Here is a 22,072-nt window from a genome sequence, read left to right as displayed (position 1 = left end):
TTGGAAAGGCTGTTTTGCCTGCAGGATTGCAAGTACAGGTCTTTAGTTCTTCCAATAGGGCCTATGATGAAAAGCCACACATGTGCAACACAGCATGACCCAGCCAGATTGGTAGGGGAAAGGAACAGCGCACCTGCTATAGGCTGCGACTCCTGCACTGGGTCAGGCACTGGTCTGAGAAATGTACTGAGGGATAATGGGAGGAGGGCTGTTTGGCTTTGATAGTATAAAATTATACTTATACTATAAACATGGTCCTTACCACTGTTCCTGTGATTCGGCCGGGTGGGGCTTTATACCAGGCTTTGCTGTTTCCATTCTCACATACACAGAGATGGTCCATAAGACCATTACAATATACAAAGCACTTCCCTAATAATGACACAAAGACACAACATTTAAAACAGAATACCAGTCCTATCTGAAACACATATACAGTATGTGGACTGTTTGATCTGCCAGAGAATATATAGATCTTTTTTAGCTGGTCCTGCAAATAACATCCTCTGTTACAGGGCATAGAGACCATGTTTGTACCGCTATTGTCTACTGGAGCAAATGCCTTCTCACTGGACTAGAAATGAGCATCATCACACCCCTGTGGTTTATTCTTCTTACACCAGGGGTTCCCAAACTTAATCCTCATTTACGCTCCAAAACAGGTCATGTTTTTAGGATTTCCTTCACCCTTCAGGAGGTGCTCTACATCAATGTCAATGACTGTATTTATGACAGATATTTACTTTAAGGGAAATCCCCCCAAAAAAATGATCTGTTGGGAGCACTAAAAGTGTTAGTTCACCTTTTCAGAAAAAGTGAACTAACACGGTACACCCTCCCCACCCCCCGATCCCCACTATGCTACTAAAATTTAGGGATTCTGTGAGGTCAGTGCCCATGCAGCTGGTCCAGTGGTCTAGTGATCCAAGTTCGGAGGGACGACCGGTGGGTGGGTAGGGTGTACAGTATAGGTTCACTTTTTCAGAAAAGACACTTTTAAAGAGTTCCACCCAAAAATGGAAGGTGACCCCCTGACATGCCACACTTGGTATGTCATTTTGGGGGGGGGCAAAAACCCCACTTCCTCCCAGCACACTGCGTCACCGTAAGGGAGATTATGTCTCCCCCCCCCCCCCCCTCAGTAATCTGGGATATATCACAGGTCCCAGATGATTGCCCGGACAGTCACGGCACCTCACACATGCGCAGTGCGTGCCCGGCTGTGAAGCCACAGCCGGGCACCCACAGTGACAATGCCGGCGCCGCAGAGAGGAGTGGGAGACTTCGGTCCCCCACATCACTACCCTGGGACAAGTAAGTGTCCGATTATTAAAAGTCGGCAGCTGCAGTATTTGTAGCTGCTGACTTTTTTTTTTTTTTTTTAAGCGGAACTCCGCTTTTATGACCAAGATTAGGAACAATTGCTCTACACTGGCTAAGCACTCCCTTCTCAAACTCCTAGTGCCTGAAAACAGGTTGGCCTGGCAGCAATGTCAAACCTTTCCCTGTCAGTCCAGTTTCTGCTATTCAGAAAAAAACAAAACAATACAATTAAAGTCCTAGCAGAATTCTAACATATTGTAAATTATAAATACATAACTAGTTAAAAGGATGTCATTTTATATTTGCTTAGCATTTTGATTTTGGAGAACAAGTCGTGACTATGTCTAGGCAAGAATCTGGGTACAAGCCTTGAATAGGTAGGTTTAGCTAAGCTAAATTCATATTTCCCTTTAATTTTTATAGATACATAATTAGTCAAGCTGAAAAGGGACACATATCCATTGAGCCATTTTAGCTCAGTTGTTTCCTCGTGGCCTCCATGCCCCCTACAATTCATTTAAAAATTATCATTGTACGCTCTTCTTACGAAGATGACTCTAGAACTGAGAAGTCTGACATTTGCTGCCCTGTCAGCTGCCTGATAAATAAAGCATATTCTTCTATAGTATGTACTTGCCTCAATCCAATGAATCTAGTGCGATTTCTGTCTATTCTATCCTTCTGCAATCTGCGTGAGCCAACTCTGGCAGGGTTTGCGGGCACTGCAGAATCCTTGGAGAGCGACCTCCCCCTATCCTCCATCACACAGGAGATTGACAACCTGGGCTGTGCACGTTTCCCCATAAGAGTGTCTAAAGGGGTGTGTGTCCACTCCCTCCACTCAGGTCTCAGATTAAACTCAGCTCCCTGTTCTACAGTGAGGGGAAAAAAAGAAAAAAAAAAAGTATTTGACCCCCTGTTGATTTTGTACGTTTGTCCACTGACAAAGAAGTGATCAGTCTATAATTTTAAATGGTAGGTTTATTTTAACAGTGAGAGACAGAACAACAACACATTCAGAACAACGCATTTCAAAAAAGTTATACATCAATTTGCATTTTAACGAGTGTAATAAGTATTTGAGCCTTTGCAAAACATGACTTAGTACTTGGTTGCAAAACCCTTGTTGGCAATCACAGAGGTCGGACATTTCTTGTAGTTGGCCACCAGGTTTGCACACATCTCAGGAGGGATTTTGTCCCACTGCTCTTTGCAGATCATCTCCAAGTCATTAAGGTTTTTGAGGCTGACGTTTGGTAGCTTGAACCTTCAGCTCACTCCACATATTTCCTATTGGAGTAAGGGCTGGAGACTGGCTATGCCACTACAGGACCTTAATGTGCTCTTCTTGATCCACTCCTTTGTTGCCTTGGCCGTGTGTTCTGGGTCATTGTCATGCTGGAATATCCATCCATGATGCATTTTCAATAGCCTGGCTGAGGGAAGGAGGTTCTCACCCAAGATTTGACGGTACATGACCCAGTCCATCGTCCCTTTGATGCAGTGAAGTTGTCCTGTCCCCTTAGAAAAACACCCCCAAAGCATAATGTTTGACAGTGGTGATGGTGTTCTTGGGGTTATAGGCAGCATTTCTCCTCCTCCAAACACGGTGAGTTGGGTTGATAACAAAGAGCTTAATATTGTCTCATCTGCCCACAACACTTTCACCCAGTTCTCCTCAGAATCATTTGGATGTTTATTAGCAAACTTCAGATGGGCCTTTATGTGTCTTTAACAGGGGGACATTGCAGCCACTGCAGGACTTCATTACTTCACAGCATAGTGTGTCACCAATTGTTTTCTTGGTGACTATGGTCCCAGCTGCCTTGAGATCATTGACAAGGTTATTTCGCGTAGTTCTGAACCGATTCCTCACCATTGTCATGATCACTGAAACTCAAGTGAGATCTTGCATGAAGCCCCAGACCGAGGAAGATTGACAATTATTTAGCATTTCTTCCATTTGCGAATAATCACACCAACTGTTGTCACCCACTCGCCAAGCTGCTTGATGATGGTCTTGTAGCCCATTCCAGCCTTGTGTAGGCCTACAAACTTGTCCCTTACATCCTTGGACAGATGTTTGGTTTTGGCCATGGTGGAGATATTGGAATCTGATTAATTGATTGCTTCTGTGGATAGATGTCTTTTATACAGGTAAAAAGCTGAGATAAGGAGCACTAATTAGGAGTGCTCCTAATCTCAGCTTGTTTCCTGTATAGAAGACACATGGGAGTCAGAAATCTTGCTGATTGATAGGGGATCAAATACTTTTTTTCACTCATTAAAATGCAAATCAATTTAAAACTTAAAAAAAAAATTTTTTTTTAAAAATTATGGATATTTTTGTTGTTATTCTGTCTCTCACTGTTAAAATAAACCTACCATTAAAAATGTTGACTGATCATTTCTTTGTCAGTGGGCAAACATACAAAATCAGCAGGGGGTCAAATCCTTTTTTCCCCTCACTGTATGCTGTTTACTGTATGACACAGGACTCACGCCCCTGCCTACTGGAGCTGAGAATAGCCTTTAATCTGTGCGTTTTAGAAGGCTGTAGGTACTACTTATGTAGGATTTGTTTCACTCCTGTGTATTATCTGAAGCTAGTCACTTCACAGGATATATGTGAGGGTTTACAACCACTTTAACAAAGAGGTAAACATTTTCAGGGCTGTTATTTGACATGGCTATGCACACTTAACACATATTTTTGCTTGCACTCATTAGATATAGCAGAGCACTTTCAGGTATATATTCAACAGACCAAATAGGTAGAAAATAAATGAAGCCCGATTGTTGGAGTTTTCCTATTTTTTAGTAGTAAATTTTATTACTCTTTTGATGCACAGAACTTACCCTTGGTAAAGGGTTTGCTTTGAGCCTGAAGTCGAATCTTGACAACATCCAGAGGCGTCACTGCATGAGCAAACACAACCAAAAAAAGGATTACAAGCATATATTATGGAATATACTACTAGCTATATTATGAAATACACCAGTAGTTCCCCACATCGGGACACTTGAAGGATTTGTACACCTTTACAAAATACATTGCCTATGTAGGTAAGGGGCGTTTGTAGATTAAAACAAAACTGCAGCCCTGATTAAAGTTGAATAATGCCATTGTTATAGGTGTAGGCCATTTCCTACTAACCTATAGCCTGACTGGACTATTCCCAGGATGTTGCTAAGTGAGGCCTAGTCATTACTACTCACCTCCACCATCACAGGAGCAAGCTCTTTCTCTGAGTTAAACCTCCTCACTTATGCCGCGTACACACAACCGGACTTTCTGGCAGACTAGGTCCGACGGTCTTCCCAACGGACTTTCGCCCGACTTCCGAATGAACGGACTTGGCCACACACAATCACACCAAAGTCCGACGGATTTGAACGTGATGACGTACGACCGGACTAGAACAAGGAAGTTCATAGCCAGTAGTCAATAGCTGCCCTAGCGTCAGTTTTCGTCTGTCGGACTAGCATACAGACTAACTGATTTTTCGACCTGACTTGAGTCCGTTGGAAAAATTTGAAACATGTTCTAAATCTAAAGTCCATCTGATTTTTTGACAGCAAAGGTCCAATGAAGCCCACATACGATTGAATTGTCCGCCGGATTCGTTCTGTCGGACCTTTGCTGTCAAAAAGTCCGGCCGTGTGTACACGGCATGCATGTGTCTCTCTCTCTCTCTCTCTCATGCAGTAGCGCTGAGCTCAGTGTATGAGAGCTCATTCCTGTGATGGAGGAAGTGACCAGTAATGACTAGGCCTCACTTAGCAACGTCTTGGGAGAAAATTCCAGACGGGCTTATACATGAGGAATCAAAGCTATAGAGACCCCTTAGGGTTGCGTGCATGTGAGGGCCAAAGTGAAGGAGAAATCCAAAACATCTTCTTTATTGTCCTCTCTAGAAACATTGCCTGCTAGATAAATAATTCTCCCTTATACTGTAGAAGCTTGATGGATGAGGATCATCTGAATAGCATTTTCCAAGTTTCCTATCCCCAAAGGAGATTGGAAACTTGGAATTTGAACCTATCCATGATGACCACATTTTGAGGAAGGCATCCAGACTAAACAGCAGTGTCCAACATAGTTTTTATGTTGTAAATCTATTTAGTAGTTGTTGGCTTGCTATTGAGGGACTTAGCTACGGCACAGATATGGGCTGTTTATTTTCCCAGTTCCAGTAAATCCAGGACAAATAGGACTACCAAAAAGGTCATTGACAGCGACAATGTCTGCTATTGGTTGTTTGGCAGTGGTGAATGTTTAGGTGGTGGTATAAATCTGCACATATACAGAATATCTAACGGAACACTTGGTTCTTACCTAAAATGGATGTAAGCAAAGCTCCAGCTGAAGAGGCCATGATCTGCTGTAGAGGTGTAATGTTGGTGGATGCAAGCACTGGTTCATCCTGTTCCTTCATGTTTCTGCAGAAGAAAACAAAAATGGAACAAGAATTAAAAGAAGTCAGTTCTATACAGTATTGGACAAGGGTACCAAGTCTATGACTCCTCCATCACACTCCGCAGGCCTTGAAGTGAAAATCAAGCTTTACTGAACAACATCTGCAGGTCAGCTATCAATGTTGCTTGAAATGTAGAACATTTTATTGTTAAGATCTACCCGCATCACATGGAAAAGATCAAAGATCGCCACAGTGCAGCTTGATTTTTTTAAACTAGCAAGGCCCCCGTTAATTAAGATTTCAAGGATCAGCAGTAAGTAACGCAGAGGTCAGTAGTAAGTAACGCATATTGCAGGGGTCAGGACTACGGTGGAACTTCACTCCTAACAACTTGATAGAAAATAATGTTCTTTAGTAAGGAACATACATTCCACATTAATAATGATGCTACCAAAATTAGTGCCTGCTGTAAATTGCCTCTAGCATTGCTCCTTTTTCTTCTTGCTGAGGGCTGCCATTTTACTGAAGCCCAGAACCTCTGAGCAGCAGTAAATCTTTAGGCTGTCAGCAGATTGGCCTCTACATATTTGGCACAGTGCCAACAAAATAGAGAGCAATTGAGCATGTGCAGAGCGAGATGGCGTATTACCCCGATTTTAAATAGTATATGCACCTTGTTTTTAAAGTTTTACATAGCAATACCTCCAAAAGGGGCCAGCCTGAAGTGATTTAGCAGAATTAAATTTTCTGACTAAAGTTCCACTTTAAAAGGAGAAGTACAGACTCTACTTCTCTACTTCTCTTGTGGATCACAGGAGTGCAGTTCACACCTGTTTTCAGCAGACAGCAGGCTGAAGTCCGCTGTCTGCTGACTCAGTCAAAGAGTCGGTTTAGTCTCGGGCAAGATAGAACACTGGAGTCAGGATCCACCCACATGCCTGGACTGGCACCTGGCTCACCCTTTCAGCAAGCCATTGAGAGCCCGAGCTGGCTGCTCCAGCCCCCTCCACAGCCAGTCGCTACAGTGAGTGTAGAGGGCGGGAGTTCGCTGCATGAAATGCAGAGTTCAAAGTTAAGGAGAAACACAGCCAGGAGTCAGTAGTATTTAATACACTGTGCAGGGGTCAGGAGTAACAAATTCCCCCTTTCCAATGCAAGCATTTACCCCCTCAACTGTGCTATATGACACAGTAGAGCTTAGGCGGAGCCTAGGTCTTCCCTTGGCTCTGAAATGCCTATTGCCACTGAAACCTGAGGTCTGAGAGGTGGCAACCGCTTCTGATGGAGGGGCGGCACAGTGGGATCGCAATCTGCCTGTCACATGGCATTGATCATTCTGTTGCAGATGCAAACTCTAAGGTTGGATTCCCCCATCCACACAAGTGAGGTGGATGGAGGAATCCTCCCTGCTGGGGACTCCTCCACTGATTGTTAGATCAACTTCTGTCGAGAGGGAACAGCCAAAGATGAATTGAAATTTGGCTGCTCCCTGCTGAACGGGATGGGAATTTTCGATCTATGGCTAGCTTAACCTAAAGTGTTATTAAAGCTTAGTTTATTTTTAAATAACAAACATGTTACACTTACCTGCTCTGAGCAATGTTTTTTCACAGAGCAGCTCTGATCCTCCTCTTCTCGGGTCCCCCGCCAGTGCTCCTTCCCCCTCCTCGAACAGTGCCCCCATAGGCACCACTGCATGCTCGCGCCGGAGCCGCTGCTTGGCCCTGCCCTCCTGATCTCCCCTCATTGGCTCACTGGCTGCGATTGGCAGCAGTGGGAGCCAATTGTCTCCTGCTGCTGTCTCAGCCAATAAGGCGAGAGAGAGAGTCCTGGGACGGGACAAGTCGCATGACAAGTCACACCAGTGTGAACAGGGTCAGATTTACTAAAACTGAAGCAGCTGAATCAGCTTCTACGTTTTTAGCCCCCGTTCACAACGGCGTGATTTGACAGGTAAAATCAGAGCTATTGCCAGCAATAGGAGCTTCCCAATCGGTGAGACGCCAACTTTACGGCACTACACTGATTTCCAAAAGTATTTCCTGCACTACTTTTGGCGACTTTGGTGGTGATTTCAATAGACATCAGTGCATAAAACCCACACAGATGTCTTTCAAGTCACCCTCGAAGTCGGACTGAAATACAGCTGTAAAATTGTGCGAGTTCAGATGAACTCTCGCAAAATTTCAAAGCCGTGTTCAGTGTGAACGAGATCATATTGTGAAAGCTTAATTGAACAAGCTAAAGTTAGAAGCCGATCGGCTACCATGCACAACTGCACCAGTTTTAGTAAATCTTCCCCGTAATGCTGTTAATTGAGACAAGTACACACTATAGAGGGATTCGCTTTGTTCATATTTCATGTCTGAGGTTTACAACCACTTTAAATACATTTTGACGTGCAGAGATTTGGATTTTTCATTATTTCTGAACAGCTACTCACATCAAAAATTAGGAGCCCTTGCAAGGACAAGAAATTCCCATCACAGATCTTTCATTATAGACAGTGGTGTCAGTCAGTGAAAGGGGTGTATGGGCTTGTTCACACTACATGCATTGCTCAGCATAGTCCAAACACATGGTCAAGGCTGGAAGCCCTGTTCTCTATTTTGTCAGTGTGTTGATGTGCAAAAAAAACAAAACAAAAAATTAGACAGACAGCATCTTATTGCAGTGTATTGTGGCCTGATACAGCGTGTATTAAGACACACACACTACAATCTGATTGTACAATCTCTTTTAGATCTGCCACCAACTATGTAGTACAAAGGCCTGCCTCATTGTGTTAATTAATTAGGTCCTCCCATTACATAGTTTTAGTAAATCTAAAGCTGATAGAACAGACCAATTGTAATGGGTTTGGTGACACTTTGATAAATAAAAAGTGATGTACAGTATTTGATTAAACAAAAGAAACCCTCCACACCACAGTGTGCATAAACAATTTATTGCAGCGCATGCAAAAACGCACAGCGATACAGATGGTTTGTGTATGACGTTTGCACCGTGTGTGAATGAGCCCTACATGTTGGCAGCCGTGTGTTCAGCACAGAGGTTGCACACTCCACAGACACACAATGTGCCAGTACTTTACAATGTCCACTAGTGTCACTGTACCTTTGACCTCTTGCTGCCTGCACTGTGTCCTGTCTGTTCTGATCTTGTCCTAGAGTGCAGCCAATAATCAGGTCCCTCCTGGGGAGTGCAGGGGTCTTGTCAGTGTAGGACAGGGGAGAGCACAGACCATCATCCCTGTATGTCAGTGCAGGAAAGCATGTGTGTCAGCAGCAGAGGACATGCTGCTAGGAGGATCTTTACATAAGACTCCTTCCTCCTCTGACTGTACAGGAGGAGCCAGGAAGCTGGGGCAGCCATATTAAAAATGGGAAGCTTTACCATTGCATTAACTATTTTTTTGCTGACAATGTTATTGGCATGAAAACCTTCAATCAGATTGGCTTGTCATGTTTCTATATAAAAAAAAAGTGTCACTGTTCTCTTCCTACACCATTCAAAATCAAGCCCAGATCAAAAATGGCTTCTCCTCACATCACACCATGTTGTCACATGACCCTAGTTTGTGTCCTCTACAGAAACTTCATTGATTGGCTGTGCCTTGACACCGAAGGCGGTGCAGTGGCTGTATATTCATAGAAGCACATTCCAAGAGATGTCAGATGGTGTCATCATTCTTCTGATAATCAGAATAATAAATAGTGATCAGGCATTATGCAAGTCACTGACAACTGTAAGGCCAGGTTTTGACTTGTGTCTAAACCCGCTGCTCCTCTGAAGAGCGATTCATGTTTTGATCACTTGTCAGAGGCAATTAATTGACAGGCAGTGAAGATGGTGAAGACTACTCACCATCTGTTTAAACCCCATTTTTGCTGAACAAAGGTACAATAATTGCGTGTATTGCATGTGGATGCAGGGTGTTTGCTGCACTTCCTCATCTACTTAAATGGTCCACGATCGGTAAACTTGTTGCCCGCCCATCGCTGTTGGAAAGTTTTTGCCACAGGTGCGGAGTAGGAGAAAGCATCGCAACTGTGTCATGTGTACACCCCGGTCAGCCTGTAACCTCTTGCTTACTGGGCACTTAGACCACCCCCCCCCCTCCTGCCCAGACCAGTTTTTAGCTTTCAGCGCTGTCACACTTTGAATGACAATTGTGCGGTCATACAACACTGTACTCAAATTACATTTTTATCATTTTTTTCACACAAATGGAGCTTTCTTTTGGTGGTATTTAACCACTTGACCACTGGGCACTTAAACACCCTTAATAACCAGACCAATTTTCAGCTTTCGGTGCTCTCACATTTTGAATGACAATTACTCAGTCATGCAACACTGGACCTATATGAAATTTTTGTCCTTTTTTTCACACAAATAGAGCTTTCTTTTGGTGGTATTTAATCACCGCTGGGTTTTTTATTTTTTTGTGCTATAAAAGAAAAAATACAGAAAATTCTGTAAAAAAATGAATTTTTCTTCATTTCTGTTATAAAATTTAGCAGATTAGTAATTTTTTCTTCATAAATTTTGGCCAAAATTTATACTACTACATATCTTTGGTAAAAATAAGTACAAATTGGTGGATATTATTTGGTCTTTGTGAAAGTTATAGAGTCCACAAGCTATGGTGCCAATATCTGAAAATTGATCACACCTGAAGTACTGACGGCCTATTTCAATTCTTGAGACCCTAACATGCCTGAAAAGTACAAATACCCCCCAAATGAACCCTTTTTGGAAAGAAGACATTCCAAGGTATTTAGTAAAAGGCATGATGAGTTTTTTGAAGTTGTCATTTTTTCCCACAATTCTTTGCAAAATCAAGATTTTTTTTACTTTTTTTTTTTTTTTTCACAAAATTGTCATATTATCAGTTTATTTCTCACATAGCATATGCATACCACAAATTACACCCCAAAACACATTCTGCTATTACTCCCGAGTATGGCGATACCACATGTGTGAGACTTTTACATAGTGTGGCCACATACAGAGGCCCAACATGCAGGGAGCGCCATCAGGCGTTCTGGAGCACCTAGGACAATTCTGACATTTCTCTCCTACATGTAAAAATCATAATTTATTTGCTCGAAAATTACATCGAATCCCAAAACATTATATATGTTTTTTTAGCAAACACCCTGGAGAATGCAATGATGGTCGTTGCAACTTTTTATCTCGCACGGTATTTGCGCAGCAATTTTTCGAATGCTTTTTTTGGAAAAAAAAACAGTTTTGTGCTTAAAAAAAAAAAAAACACAGTAAAGTTAGCCCAATTTTTGCATAATGTGAAAGATGAAGTTACACCGAGTAAATCGATACCTAACATGTCACTCTTCAAAATTGCACAGGCTCGTGGAATGGCGCCAAACGTCGCTACTTAAAAATCCCCATAGGCGACGATTTAATTTTTTTTTTACTGGTTATATGTTTTGAGTTACAGAGGAGTTCTAGGGCTAGAATTATTGCTCTCGCTCTAACGTTCGCAGCGATACCTCACATGTGTGGTTTGAACACCGTTTTCATATGTGGGCGGGACTTACGTATGCGTTCGCCTCTGCATGCGAGTACATGGGGACAGGGGCGCTTTTTAAAAAAAAAAAAAAATGTTACTGTTCATTTTACTTTATTTATTTTAGTTTGACATTTTTTTCCCCAAAAATACATTTTTTGATCACTTTTATTCTTATTACAAGGAATGTAAACATCCCTTGTAATAGGTATATGGCATGACAGGTCCTCTTTACAGTGAGATATGGGGTCAATAAGACCCCACATCTCACCTCTAAGCTGGGAAGCCTGAAAAAAAAAAAAGATTCTGGATTTGATCGTATTGGCGAGTCGGTAGAAGTACCGGAGGGCGGCGGGAGGGTGTCTATGGCTGGGTATTGCAGGGTATCACCGACTATGGCTGGGTATGGCTGGGTATCTCAGAGTATGGCGTTGCAGAGTATTGCGTTGCAGAGCATTGCAGGATATTGAAGGGTGTTGCAGAGTGTTGCACGGTATTGGCAGGTGTTGCAGAGCATTGCAGAGTGTTGCAGGGTATTGGTGGGTGTTGCAGAGCATTGCAGAGTGTTGCAGAGCATTGCAGAGTGTTGCACGGTATTGGCGGGTGTTGCAGAGTGTTGCAGGGTATTGGTGGGTGTTGCAGAGCATTGCAGAGTGTTGCAGAGCATTGCAGAGTGTTGCACGGTATTGGCGGGTGTTGCAGAGCATTGCAGAGTGTTGCAGAGCATTGCAGGGTGTTGCAGAGTGTTGCAGAGCATTGCAGGGTGTTGCAGAGTATTGCAGCGTAATGCAGGGTATTGCAGAGTATTGCAGCGTAATGCAGAGTATTGCAGCGTAATGCAGAGTATTGCAGCGTAATGCAGAGTATTGCAGCGTAATGCAGAGTAATGCAGCGTAATGCAGGGTATTGCAGGGTATTTCAGAGTAATGCAGAGTAATGCAGGGTATTTCAGAGTAATGCAGAGTAATGCAGGGTATTTCAGAGTAATGCAGAGTAATGCAGGGTATTTCAGAGTAATGCAGAGTAAGGCAGGGTATTTCAGAGTAATGCAGAGTAATGCAGGGTATTTCAGAGTAATGCAGAGTAATGCAGGGTATTTCAGAGTAATGCAGAGTAATGCAGGGTATTTCAGAGTAATGCAGAGTAATGGCAGGGTATTGCAGAGTGTTTGCAGGGAATTGAGGGGTTAATTTTCGGTGAGCAGCGATGTGGGCTGCTGCTGACACCGATCTCTTCCCCCTCCGCTGTTCCGATCGGTACAGAGAGGGGGAGGGAGGAACCGGCGTCATAACATGACGCCGGTTTGTTTACAAGTGATCACTCCGTCATTCGACGGAGCGATCACGTGGTAAACGGCCGCTATGAGTGGCCGTTTACCGTGATCCGTGATGCGCCGGGTCCTGTGGACCCGGTGGTCACGGATGCTCTCGAGTGCGCGCCCCAGGGGGCGCGCGAGAGCGGAATTCTGGGAGGACGTCATATGACGGCCTCCCACAGTTAAGAAACCGCCCTGAAGCCCTCATTCGGCTATAGGGTGGCTATTAAGTGGTTAATCACCTCTTGGGTTTTTATTTTTTGCTAAACAAACAAAAAAAGACAAATTTATGAAAAAAAAAAAAAACATGTTCCATAGTTTGTTATAACATTTTTCAAATGGGTCATTTCACTCCTTCATTGATATTCGCTGATGAGGCTGCACTGATGGGCACCGAGGGGCTGCTCTGATAGGCACAGATAAGGCGACACTGATAGGCACAGATAAGACGACACTGATAGGCACTGATAAGACGGCACTGATGGGCCCTGAGGGGTGGCACTGATGGATGTCACTGATGGGCACTGATGGGTGGTACTGTGGGCACTAGTAGGTGGCGCCGGTGGGCACTGGTAGGTGGCACAGAAGCCTCTGCAGAGGCTCTCCACGATCGAGACTGATATCCCTCTCACAGCCGCCGGTGAACGGCTTTTTTTTTTCTCCTCACACTACCAGCGCGAGGAGAAAATATAGCCGATTACCAGCTCTGTTTACATCACATGATCAGCTGTCATTGGCTGACAGCTGATCACGTGGTAAGAGGTTGGGATTGACCCCTTACTCCGATCTGTGTGATATCTGATCAGCCAAGTCTCATAGACTCGCTGATCGCTGATCACAGAGCGTGCCTCGCGTGCCCTGCAGGAGGGGCGCAGGCCACTCTAGCACTAGTCTATGGACGCCCTCCTGGCAAAATAGGCCTGCGCTGTAGCCATCTTTATGCCATAGCGCGGACAGGAGGTGGTTATGGAGGGGCGGTTGGGGAGATGCTAACAACATGGCTCAACCATGCATTTTTAAAGAGGAAGTAAAGGCAAAAAATTTTTTTTTTTTAAATACACCCTGTAAGGCATAATGAGCTAGTATGCATAGCATACTAGCTCCTTATGAATAACTTACCTGAGAACGAAGCCCCCGAAGCGGTCCTCCGTCTTCATCTTCGCCGCTGCCATGTATCCCGGAGCGACTTCCGGGTCTCGCGGCTCCGGCGCTGTGATTCGCCGGAGCCATTATGACGTCACTCCCGCACATGTGCACGGGAGCCGACACTCGCGGCATATCGCCGCAATCTGCGGCCTGCCCAGTGTGCCTGCAAGACAGTGGCTGTCTTCGAGTAAATATCTCTTGGACCTACAGGTAAGCCTTAATCTAGGCTTACCTGTAGGTCAAAGTTGGTTGTAAGGGTTTACAACCACTTTAACACCACCTTTAATCTAAACAAGGCCTAACAGTGATAGTAATATTTTAACCTCTTTTTAGTATTTTATAATCAGAGTAATTAACCGCTTCCCGACCAGCTGCTGTAATTATACTGTGGCAAGATTGCTCGTTCCTGCAAATCAGTACATTGGCATGGGAACTCACTTTTGTGGGCGCGTGTTCATATTGGCCAATAAGGTAGCCAATCTGTGGGTCCCCGGTGTCCACTGGCCACTGGCCACCCACAATTGTTCCCCGCAGTGACAGAACGGGAATCTGCCTGTGTAAACAAGACAGATCTTCATTCTGACAGGGGAGATCACACAGATCCTGTCTTTCTGTTATGCAGGAAGATGGATCTGTATGTTTCCCCAGTCACACAGTCCCCCCATACAGTTAGAAAACACAAACAGGGAACACATTTAACTACTTGGTCGCCCCTGATGTTAAACCCTGCCAGTGTCATTAGTACAATGTCAGTGCATATTTTTAGCACTGATTACTGTTATAATGTCACTAGTTCCCAAAAAAGTGTCACAAATGTCAATTAGGTGTCCAATCTGTGCACCGCAGTGTCGCAGTCCCGCTAAAAGTCACTGATCGCCGCCATTACCAGTAAAAAAAAAATGTATCCCCTATTTTGTACACGATAACTTTTGCTGAAACCAATCAATCTACGCTTATTGCATTTTTTTTTACTAAAAATATGTAGCAAAATACATATTGTATGTTTTATACCAGAAAGTAACATTTTAATTATCGCTCTTTTTTTGTTTATAGCGCAAAAAATAAAAACGCAGAGGTGATCAAATACCACCAAAAAAATAAACTCTATTTGTGGGAAAAAAAAGAACATAAATTTTGTTTGGGTACATTGGTTAAACAACCACGCAATTGTCAGTTAAAGTGAAGCAGTGCCGTATGCAAAAAATGGCCTGGTCAGGAAGGGGGGTAAATCCTTCCGAGGCTGAAGTGGTTAAAGTGGACCTTCAGTCATTTTTTCATCTTTTCATCTATTAATCTTTTGCCCTTGTTGTTTTAACTTTGGATAGTAAATACCTTATACGGCCCACTTCCTGTTTCTTGTCTGGTAAAATGCCTAGGCTTATGACATCATGTACAGCTCTCTCTCTCACTCTCCTGAGAGTTTGCCAGGAAGGGAGGGGGGATGAGCCATAAGAGGGCCAATGAGAGCTGCAGGGCTGCAGAGCTGGAGGTGTGCCTTTGTGTGTCTGTGTAAATCCAGGAAGTGAACAGGCAGCAGCTTCAGCTGCCCACAGTTAAAATTGATGCAGCCAGACTTAGTGGAGGGAGATTTCTGCAGCATATTTGACAAGTACAGAATCACAGTATATAGAAAATAATATGCAAAGTGGTTGAAGGGAAGCTTCAGAAAGGCAAAGATGTTTTTTATTACAAATTATGTTAGCAGACTGCAGTTCCTTTAAGGTGTCAATCATACGGTGAATGGAACGGACCATTGTTTATGACGCTTAAGCTGCCAGGGGCTGGTCGACCAAAGAAGATGAGTGCACGCGCTCAGTTCATATCCAGAGGTTGTCTTTGGGAAATAGATGTATGAGTGCTGCAATAATTGCTGCAGAGGTTAAAGGGGTGGGGGGGGTCAGCCTATCAGTGCTCAGACCATGCGCCACATACTGCATTACATTGGTCTGTATTGCTGTCGTCCCAGAAGGAAGCCTCTTCTAAAGATGATGCACAAGAAAGCCCGCAAAGAGTTTGCTAATGACAAGCAGACTAAGGATATGGATAACTGGAACCATGTCCTGCTGTCTGATGAGACCAAGATAAACTTATTTGGTTCAGATGGTGTGAAGCATGTGTGGCGGCAACCAAGTGAGAAGTACAAAGACAAGTGTTTCTTGCCCACAGTCAAGCATGGTGGTGGGAGTGTCGTGGTCTGGGGCTGCATGAGTGCTGCTGGCACTGAGGAGCTACAGTTCATTGAGGGAACCAGGAATGCCAACATGTCCTGTGACATACTGAAGCCCTTTGGAGACTGGGCCGCAGGGCAGTATTTCAACATGATAACGACCCCAAACACACCTCCAAGATGACCACTGCCTTGCTAAAGAAGCTGAGGGTAAATTTGCTGGACTGACCAAGCATGTCTCCAGACGTAAACCCTATTGAGCTTCTGTGGGGCATCCTCAAATAGAAGGTGGAGGAGCGCAAGGTCTCTAACATCCACCAGCTCTGTGATGTTGGAGTGGAAGAGGACTCCAGTGGCAACCTGTGAAGCTCTGGTGAACTTCAGGCCCAACAGGGTTGAGGCAGGTCTGGAAAATAGTGGTGGCCACACAATATATTGACACTTTGAGCCCAATTTGGACTCACTTTTGTTGCCAGCGGTTTAGACATTAATGGTTGTGTGTTGAGTTATTTTGAGGGGACAACAAATTTACACAGTTATACAAGCGGTACACTCACTACTTTGTAGCAAACTGTCATTTCTTTAAAGTAGTCACATGAAAAGATATAATAAAATATTTACAAAAATGTGAGGGGTGTACTCACTTTTGTGAGATACTGTATGTATATATCTGTGTATCAGTGCCATGGCTGTGTATGGAATCTTTTGAAATTATTTGTATTTATTTATCATTTATTTGTTGTCTGAGTATCAGTGTCAGGGCTCTGTGTGGAATCTTTAGAAGTCATTTGTATTTATTATTTGGGTGTCAGTTTTGGGTTTATGTATTGAATCTGTTGATATATTTACAATTAACATATTTTATTTATAATCTGGATGTCAGTGTCAGGACTGTTATTTTACCCATTATCTGGGTATCAGGGCTCTGTGTGGAATCTGTAGATTTTAGATATATATTATTCATCATCTGGGTTATTGCTGTGAAAATGTATTTGCCCCCCTCCCGATTTTTTTATTTTTTTGCATTTTTCTTACATTTAAATAGTTTAGATCATCAAACTAATTTTATCATTAAACAAAGGTAACCTGAGTAAATCCAAGATGCAGTTTTTAAATCATTGTTTTAATTATTAAGGGGAAAAAGCCGTTCAAACCTGCCTGGCACCTCCCATGCTGAATCATTAATTAACTGTGATTAACTAAAATTTTTTGGAAAACTGAGTTAAATTCAACTTACCATACCCAGGCCTGATTACTGCCAGACCTGTTGAATCAAGAAATCACATAAATAGAAGCTGTCTTGCAAAGTGATCACAGATCACAAAAGCCACAATTTAAAAAAAATTCAAGAACAGATTAGAAACAAAGTAATGTACAGGTATCGGTCTAGGAATGATTTCAAAGCCATTTCTAATGCCCCGTACACACGATCGGACTTTCCGCCAACAAAACTGTGGATTTTTGTTCGAAGGTTGTTGGCTCAAACTTGACTTGCTTACACACGGTCACACAAATGTTGACCAACAATCCCGAACGTGGGAACGCGGTGACGTACAAGACATACCACAAGCCGAGAAAAATGAAGTTCAATAGCCAGTGCGGCTCCTTCTACTTGATTCCGAGTATGCGTGAACTTTTGTGTGACAGACTTGTGTACACACGATCGGACTTTCTGACAACAAAGTTTTGTTAGAGAAGAGAAACCACCGCTCCAAAGCAGCCCTCCAGGGCAAAAGCTCTTCCTCCTATTGATGAGCCCCAAGTGCTGGCTGTTACACACACTGTGGGCAGGTAGACAGAACAAAACTCTGGAAAGCCGCACACTGGAGAAAGACTTGAAATCCCGTCTTTTATTGAAATAACGTAGGTCACATCAAATCAAATCAAATAATTCACAGCAAAAAGATAACAGGGTACCCTGTTATCTTTTTGCTGTGGATTATTTGATTTGATGTGACCTACGTTATTTCAATAAAAGACGGGATTTCAAGTCTTTCTCCAGTGTGCGGCTATCCAGAGTTTTGTTCTGTCTACCTGCCAACAAAGTTTTGTTGCCGGAAAATTTGAGAACCAGCTAGCAAACATTTGTTGGCGGAAAGTCTGACAGCAAATGTTCAATAGAGCATACACGCGGTTGGACTTTCCGACAACAAGCTCACATCCAACATTTCCCGTCGGAAAGTCAGACCGTGTGTACATGGCATTAGGCTTTGGAACTCCAGGGAACCACAGGGAGAGTCATTATCTACAAATGGAGATAACTTGGAACAGTAGTGAACCTTCCCAGGAGTGGTCGGCCTACAAAAATTACTCCAAGAGCATGATGATGACTTATCCAGGAGGTCATAAAAGAACCCAGAACAACATCTAAAGAACTGCAGGCTTCACTTGCTTCAGGTAGGATCAGTGTTCATGATTCAACGATAAGAAAGAGACTGGGCAAAAATGGCATCCATGGGAGAGTTCCAAGGCAAAACCCACTGCTGACCAAAAAGAAGACAAAGGCTCATCTCACATTTACCAAAAAACAGCTTGATTATCCCTAAGACTTTTAGGAAAATATTCTGTGGACTGATGAGACAAAAATTGAACTTTTTGGAAAGTGTGCGTGCCATTACATCTGGCATAAAATGAATACAGCATTTCATAACAAGAACATCATACCAACAGTGAGACATGGTGGTGGTAGTGTGATGGTCTGGGGCTGCTTTGCAGCTTCAGGACCTGGACGACTTACCAAAATTGATGGAACCATGAATTCGGAGCTCTACCAGAAAGTCCTAAAGGAGAATGTCCGGCCATCAGTTTGTGACCTCAAGCGCACTTGGGTTATGCACCAGGACAATGATCCGAAACACAACAGCAAGCCCACCTCCAAATGGTTCAAACAAAGCAAAAATTTCAGTTTTGGAGTGGCCTAGTCAAAGCCTGGACTTAAATCCAATTGAGATGCTGTATCATGACCTTACACAGGCCGTTCATGCTGGAAAACCCCCCGGATGTGGCTGAATTAAAACAATTTTGCAAAGAAGAGTGGGCCAAAATTTCTCCACAGCAATGTGAGAGACTCATTGCTAGTTATGGCAAATGCTTGCTTTCAGTTGTTGCTGCCAAGGGTGGCACAACCAGTTATTAGGTTTAGGGGGGCAATTACTTTTTTTCACGTAAATCCAGGCAGGTTTGGACAGCTTTTTTCCCTTAATAAATGAAACCATCATTTAAAAACTGCATTCTGTATTTACTCGGGTTATCTTTGTGTAATAATAAAAAAAAAAAGTTTGATGATCTGAGTTTTTTAAGTGTGACAAATATGCAAAAAAAAAAAAATCAGAAAGGGGGCAAAAACGTTTTCACAGCATTGTGTGTGTGTATATATATATATATATATATATATATATATATATATATATATATATATATATATATATATATACACATATATACATTTTATTTTATTTTAATTCATTATCTGGATATCAATGTCAGGGATCTGTAGATGTAACTATTATCTATATATATTTTTTAATATATAATAAAATATGTTAATGTAATGATAATCTATATGTTATTGATTATCTGGGTGTCAGTCAGGGCTCTGTGTGGAATCTGCAGTTCCGGACGCCGCGCTGCGTTTCCCGGGCTCGGTGGGCGGGGTTTGTGAGGAAGAAGGCGGGAAATCAAACCTCGGGGTGAGCGGCGGACGCGGAGAACTGGCGCAGCGCCGGGAAGTGACGGAAAGCCGGGGGAAGGCGGCTCTGAGCGGGAGGCCGGTGAGTGGGGACACCGGGGATGGAGTGGGCCTATCCCTGGACTGGGGGGACCCTCCTTGTGGTGTCAGCAGGCAGGGCCTACGATTCTGTGCTATGCATACACACATAGGCTGGCGGTGCATGCTGGGGCTTGTAGTGCACCACACCATGGAGCCCCTGGGGGCTCTGGAGGTGACAACACTCATTCTCTTCAGTCCTCTCTTCCTGCACTCAGTGATGTGGTTGTCTCCATGGCAATGACTGGCCCCCTCCCCCCTCCTCCAGTGTGCTGCTTTGTTTTCCATCACAGATGTGTGATTGGCTGTGCTGGAGAGCTCAGGATCCTGTGTGGAGGGTTGCAGCCTCCCTCCCTCCCTGGTCCTGTCATGTCCTTCCATTGCTCACACCATGGCTGTCCATGTCACACCAATCACATAAAAAGTGTAAAAAAAAATAAAAATAAAATGTGTGTGTGTGTAAAATTCACAAATAACAGAAAATCCTCACGCATAATAAAATAAATCAATATGCAATGCATAAATTTAACTCCTAATTCTTATATAATAAAACATATAAATACCCAAACAAAAATAATTTTCATTTATTAACCCCTTGGCTCCGGCTGCATGTAAATACGCGGCCTCTCAGCGACTGGTCCTTGGCACAGAGAGCCCGCATATTTGCTTTATAGCAGCCCATACAGTGGTGCCGAAAGCGCTCCCGCTACAGTTACCGGCGTGTAACTGAAAGCTTTTTGGATCACGTGACAGCCAATCATGGCGCTCATGTGATCCTATGCCCTGCCCCCCCTGGCATGCTAAACCTCTTAAAGGGTTCAGAGGTGCCAGCGTGAAAAGGTTAATAAAGAATTATTTTTTTGGCTTTGGGGTTAATTATTATTACGTAGTATTAGAGCTGCGCGATGAATCGTTACAAAATGGTGATACGCGCACACACATGATCTTAATACAGTATTTCCCAGATTCATGTTAAACTTAAACTTCCGCTTACCCGTCTCCCCCCTCCGGTGACACATTTTGGGGGGGTGACAGGCACCTGTTTTTGAGGAGTACCGTTCTCCCCACCCCCACTTCTGGGAGACGGGCCTGTGGCCTGGGGTCTCAGAACTTCGACCCCCCCCCCCCTCTTCCTTCCTCTGCCGCCTGGCCAATTAGAAAGCCCAGCATGCTCGCGGGCTCCCTGGACAGGTAAGTGTCCATAGACTAATGGCCCATACACACGATCCGAATATTGCCCGAGGAAGGCTCGCACGATTTTCGGATCGTGTGTACACTACTTTCGACAGCCGATCACGACCGTTCATCCGATCACGACCGTTCATCCGATCTTATTCAATCGGGCATGCACGAAAATTTTCCTCGTACGATTCCAGATTGTACGATTTTTCGGTTAGTCAGTATAGCCCTTTCATGACTAAGCCTATTTTTGGCATTTGGTGTTTACAAGTTAAAATCCATATTTTTTGCTAGAAAATTACTTGGAACCCCCAAACATTATATATATTTTTTTAACAGAGACTCTAGAGAATAAAACGGCGATTGTTGCAATATTTTATGTCACACGGTATTTGCGACTTTATTAAGCGGAAACGGTCGTACGATCGGTCATACGATATTCGGATGGTGTGTAAGGGGCATAAGTATCAGCAGCTGCAGTATTTGTTGCCGGTGACTTTTACATTTTCATGTGGGGTGCTCTGGACCTCCTCTTTAAACAAGTGCAGAGCTGTCAAAAGAAAAAAAACTCAGCCGGCATGTTTGTAAATTTTACATTCATGGGCCGAAAAAAAATAAATCTGTTATTTCAGAAATAACCACCCATTCGTTTTTAAACGACTAAAATATACTGGAGATTTTAGTCAACTAAAACGTAGGACATTTTAGTCAACTAAAATGTACTGGAGATTTAGTCGACTAAATACGACTAAAACAATTGTCGAAGACTAAAACGGAGCTAAAACTAAAATGTCATTTTAGTCCTAAGATTCCTAAATCGAAATCTGCTTCCAAAATTAACACTGGGCAGTTGTATTTTTTTGCTGAAGTTTATGTAGAATATCCTGTCTACACATAAATTGTGAATTGCTACAATGTTTTTTTTATATAAATATATATATATATTTTTTTTATACAGTTATCCCCCACAGCACCGAAAACAAATAATGTGAACTTGCAATCCAAGATGCAGCGAAGCAGTAAGTGGAATTACATGTTGGAGAAAATGCCCTTTTGTAGAGTAAATGGCCATAATCAATGCATTTTGAATTGTACAATAAAGATTTACCCAATCTATATGAGAACAAACCTAAACAATATTCTAGGGAGTACACCATTGTACTCCCTAGCTGATGATATTTAAAAAATAAACTGTACAGTGTACCATAGAGGAGCTACACAG

The 22,072-nt window shown here is 43.2% G+C and overlaps 2 protein-coding genes across 4 annotated transcripts in view; one reads left to right on the top strand and one right to left on the bottom strand.

The window, feature by feature from the left end:
* The window catches only part of SLC25A40 (solute carrier family 25 member 40), a 38,312-nt gene extending 29,236 nt beyond the window's left edge, over window positions 1-9,076 (bottom strand). Inside the window, exons 1-4 of the mRNA XM_077490855.1 lie at window positions 8,862-9,076; window positions 5,663-5,766; window positions 4,183-4,242; window positions 263-372 (exon numbers count right to left, since the gene is read on the bottom strand). Of these exons, the coding sequence (XP_077346981.1) occupies window positions 263-372; window positions 4,183-4,242; window positions 5,663-5,762 (270 nt within the window). The 5' untranslated portion in view covers window positions 5,763-5,766; window positions 8,862-9,076. The remainder of the gene's footprint in view (window positions 1-262; window positions 373-4,182; window positions 4,243-5,662; window positions 5,767-8,861) is intronic.
* A 10,474-nt stretch (window positions 9,077-19,550) lies between these two features.
* DBF4 (DBF4-CDC7 kinase regulatory subunit) overlaps window positions 19,551-22,072 on the top strand; it is a 38,761-nt gene continuing 36,239 nt past the window's right edge. For 2 of the 3 annotated variants that reach the window (XM_077490853.1, XM_077490852.1), the window contains exons 1-2: window positions 19,551-19,675; window positions 21,809-21,869. In XM_077490853.1, coding sequence (XP_077346979.1) covers window positions 21,857-21,869 — 13 coding nt within the window. In that variant the 5' untranslated portion in view covers window positions 19,551-19,675; window positions 21,809-21,856. The remainder of the gene's footprint in view (window positions 19,676-21,808; window positions 21,870-22,072) is intronic. The other variant, XM_077490854.1, reaches the window with a different exon arrangement.

The sequence above is a fragment of the Lithobates pipiens genome, unplaced genomic scaffold (assembly GCF_037356315.1).
Source record: "Lithobates pipiens isolate NorthernLeopardFrog02 unplaced genomic scaffold, aLitPip1_a1.2 Scaffold_19, whole genome shotgun sequence".
Lineage (NCBI taxonomy): Eukaryota > Metazoa > Chordata > Amphibia > Anura > Ranidae > Lithobates > Lithobates pipiens.
The sequence above is the reverse complement of the archived record's forward strand: the minus strand, read 5'-3'. Positions and strand labels throughout refer to the sequence as shown.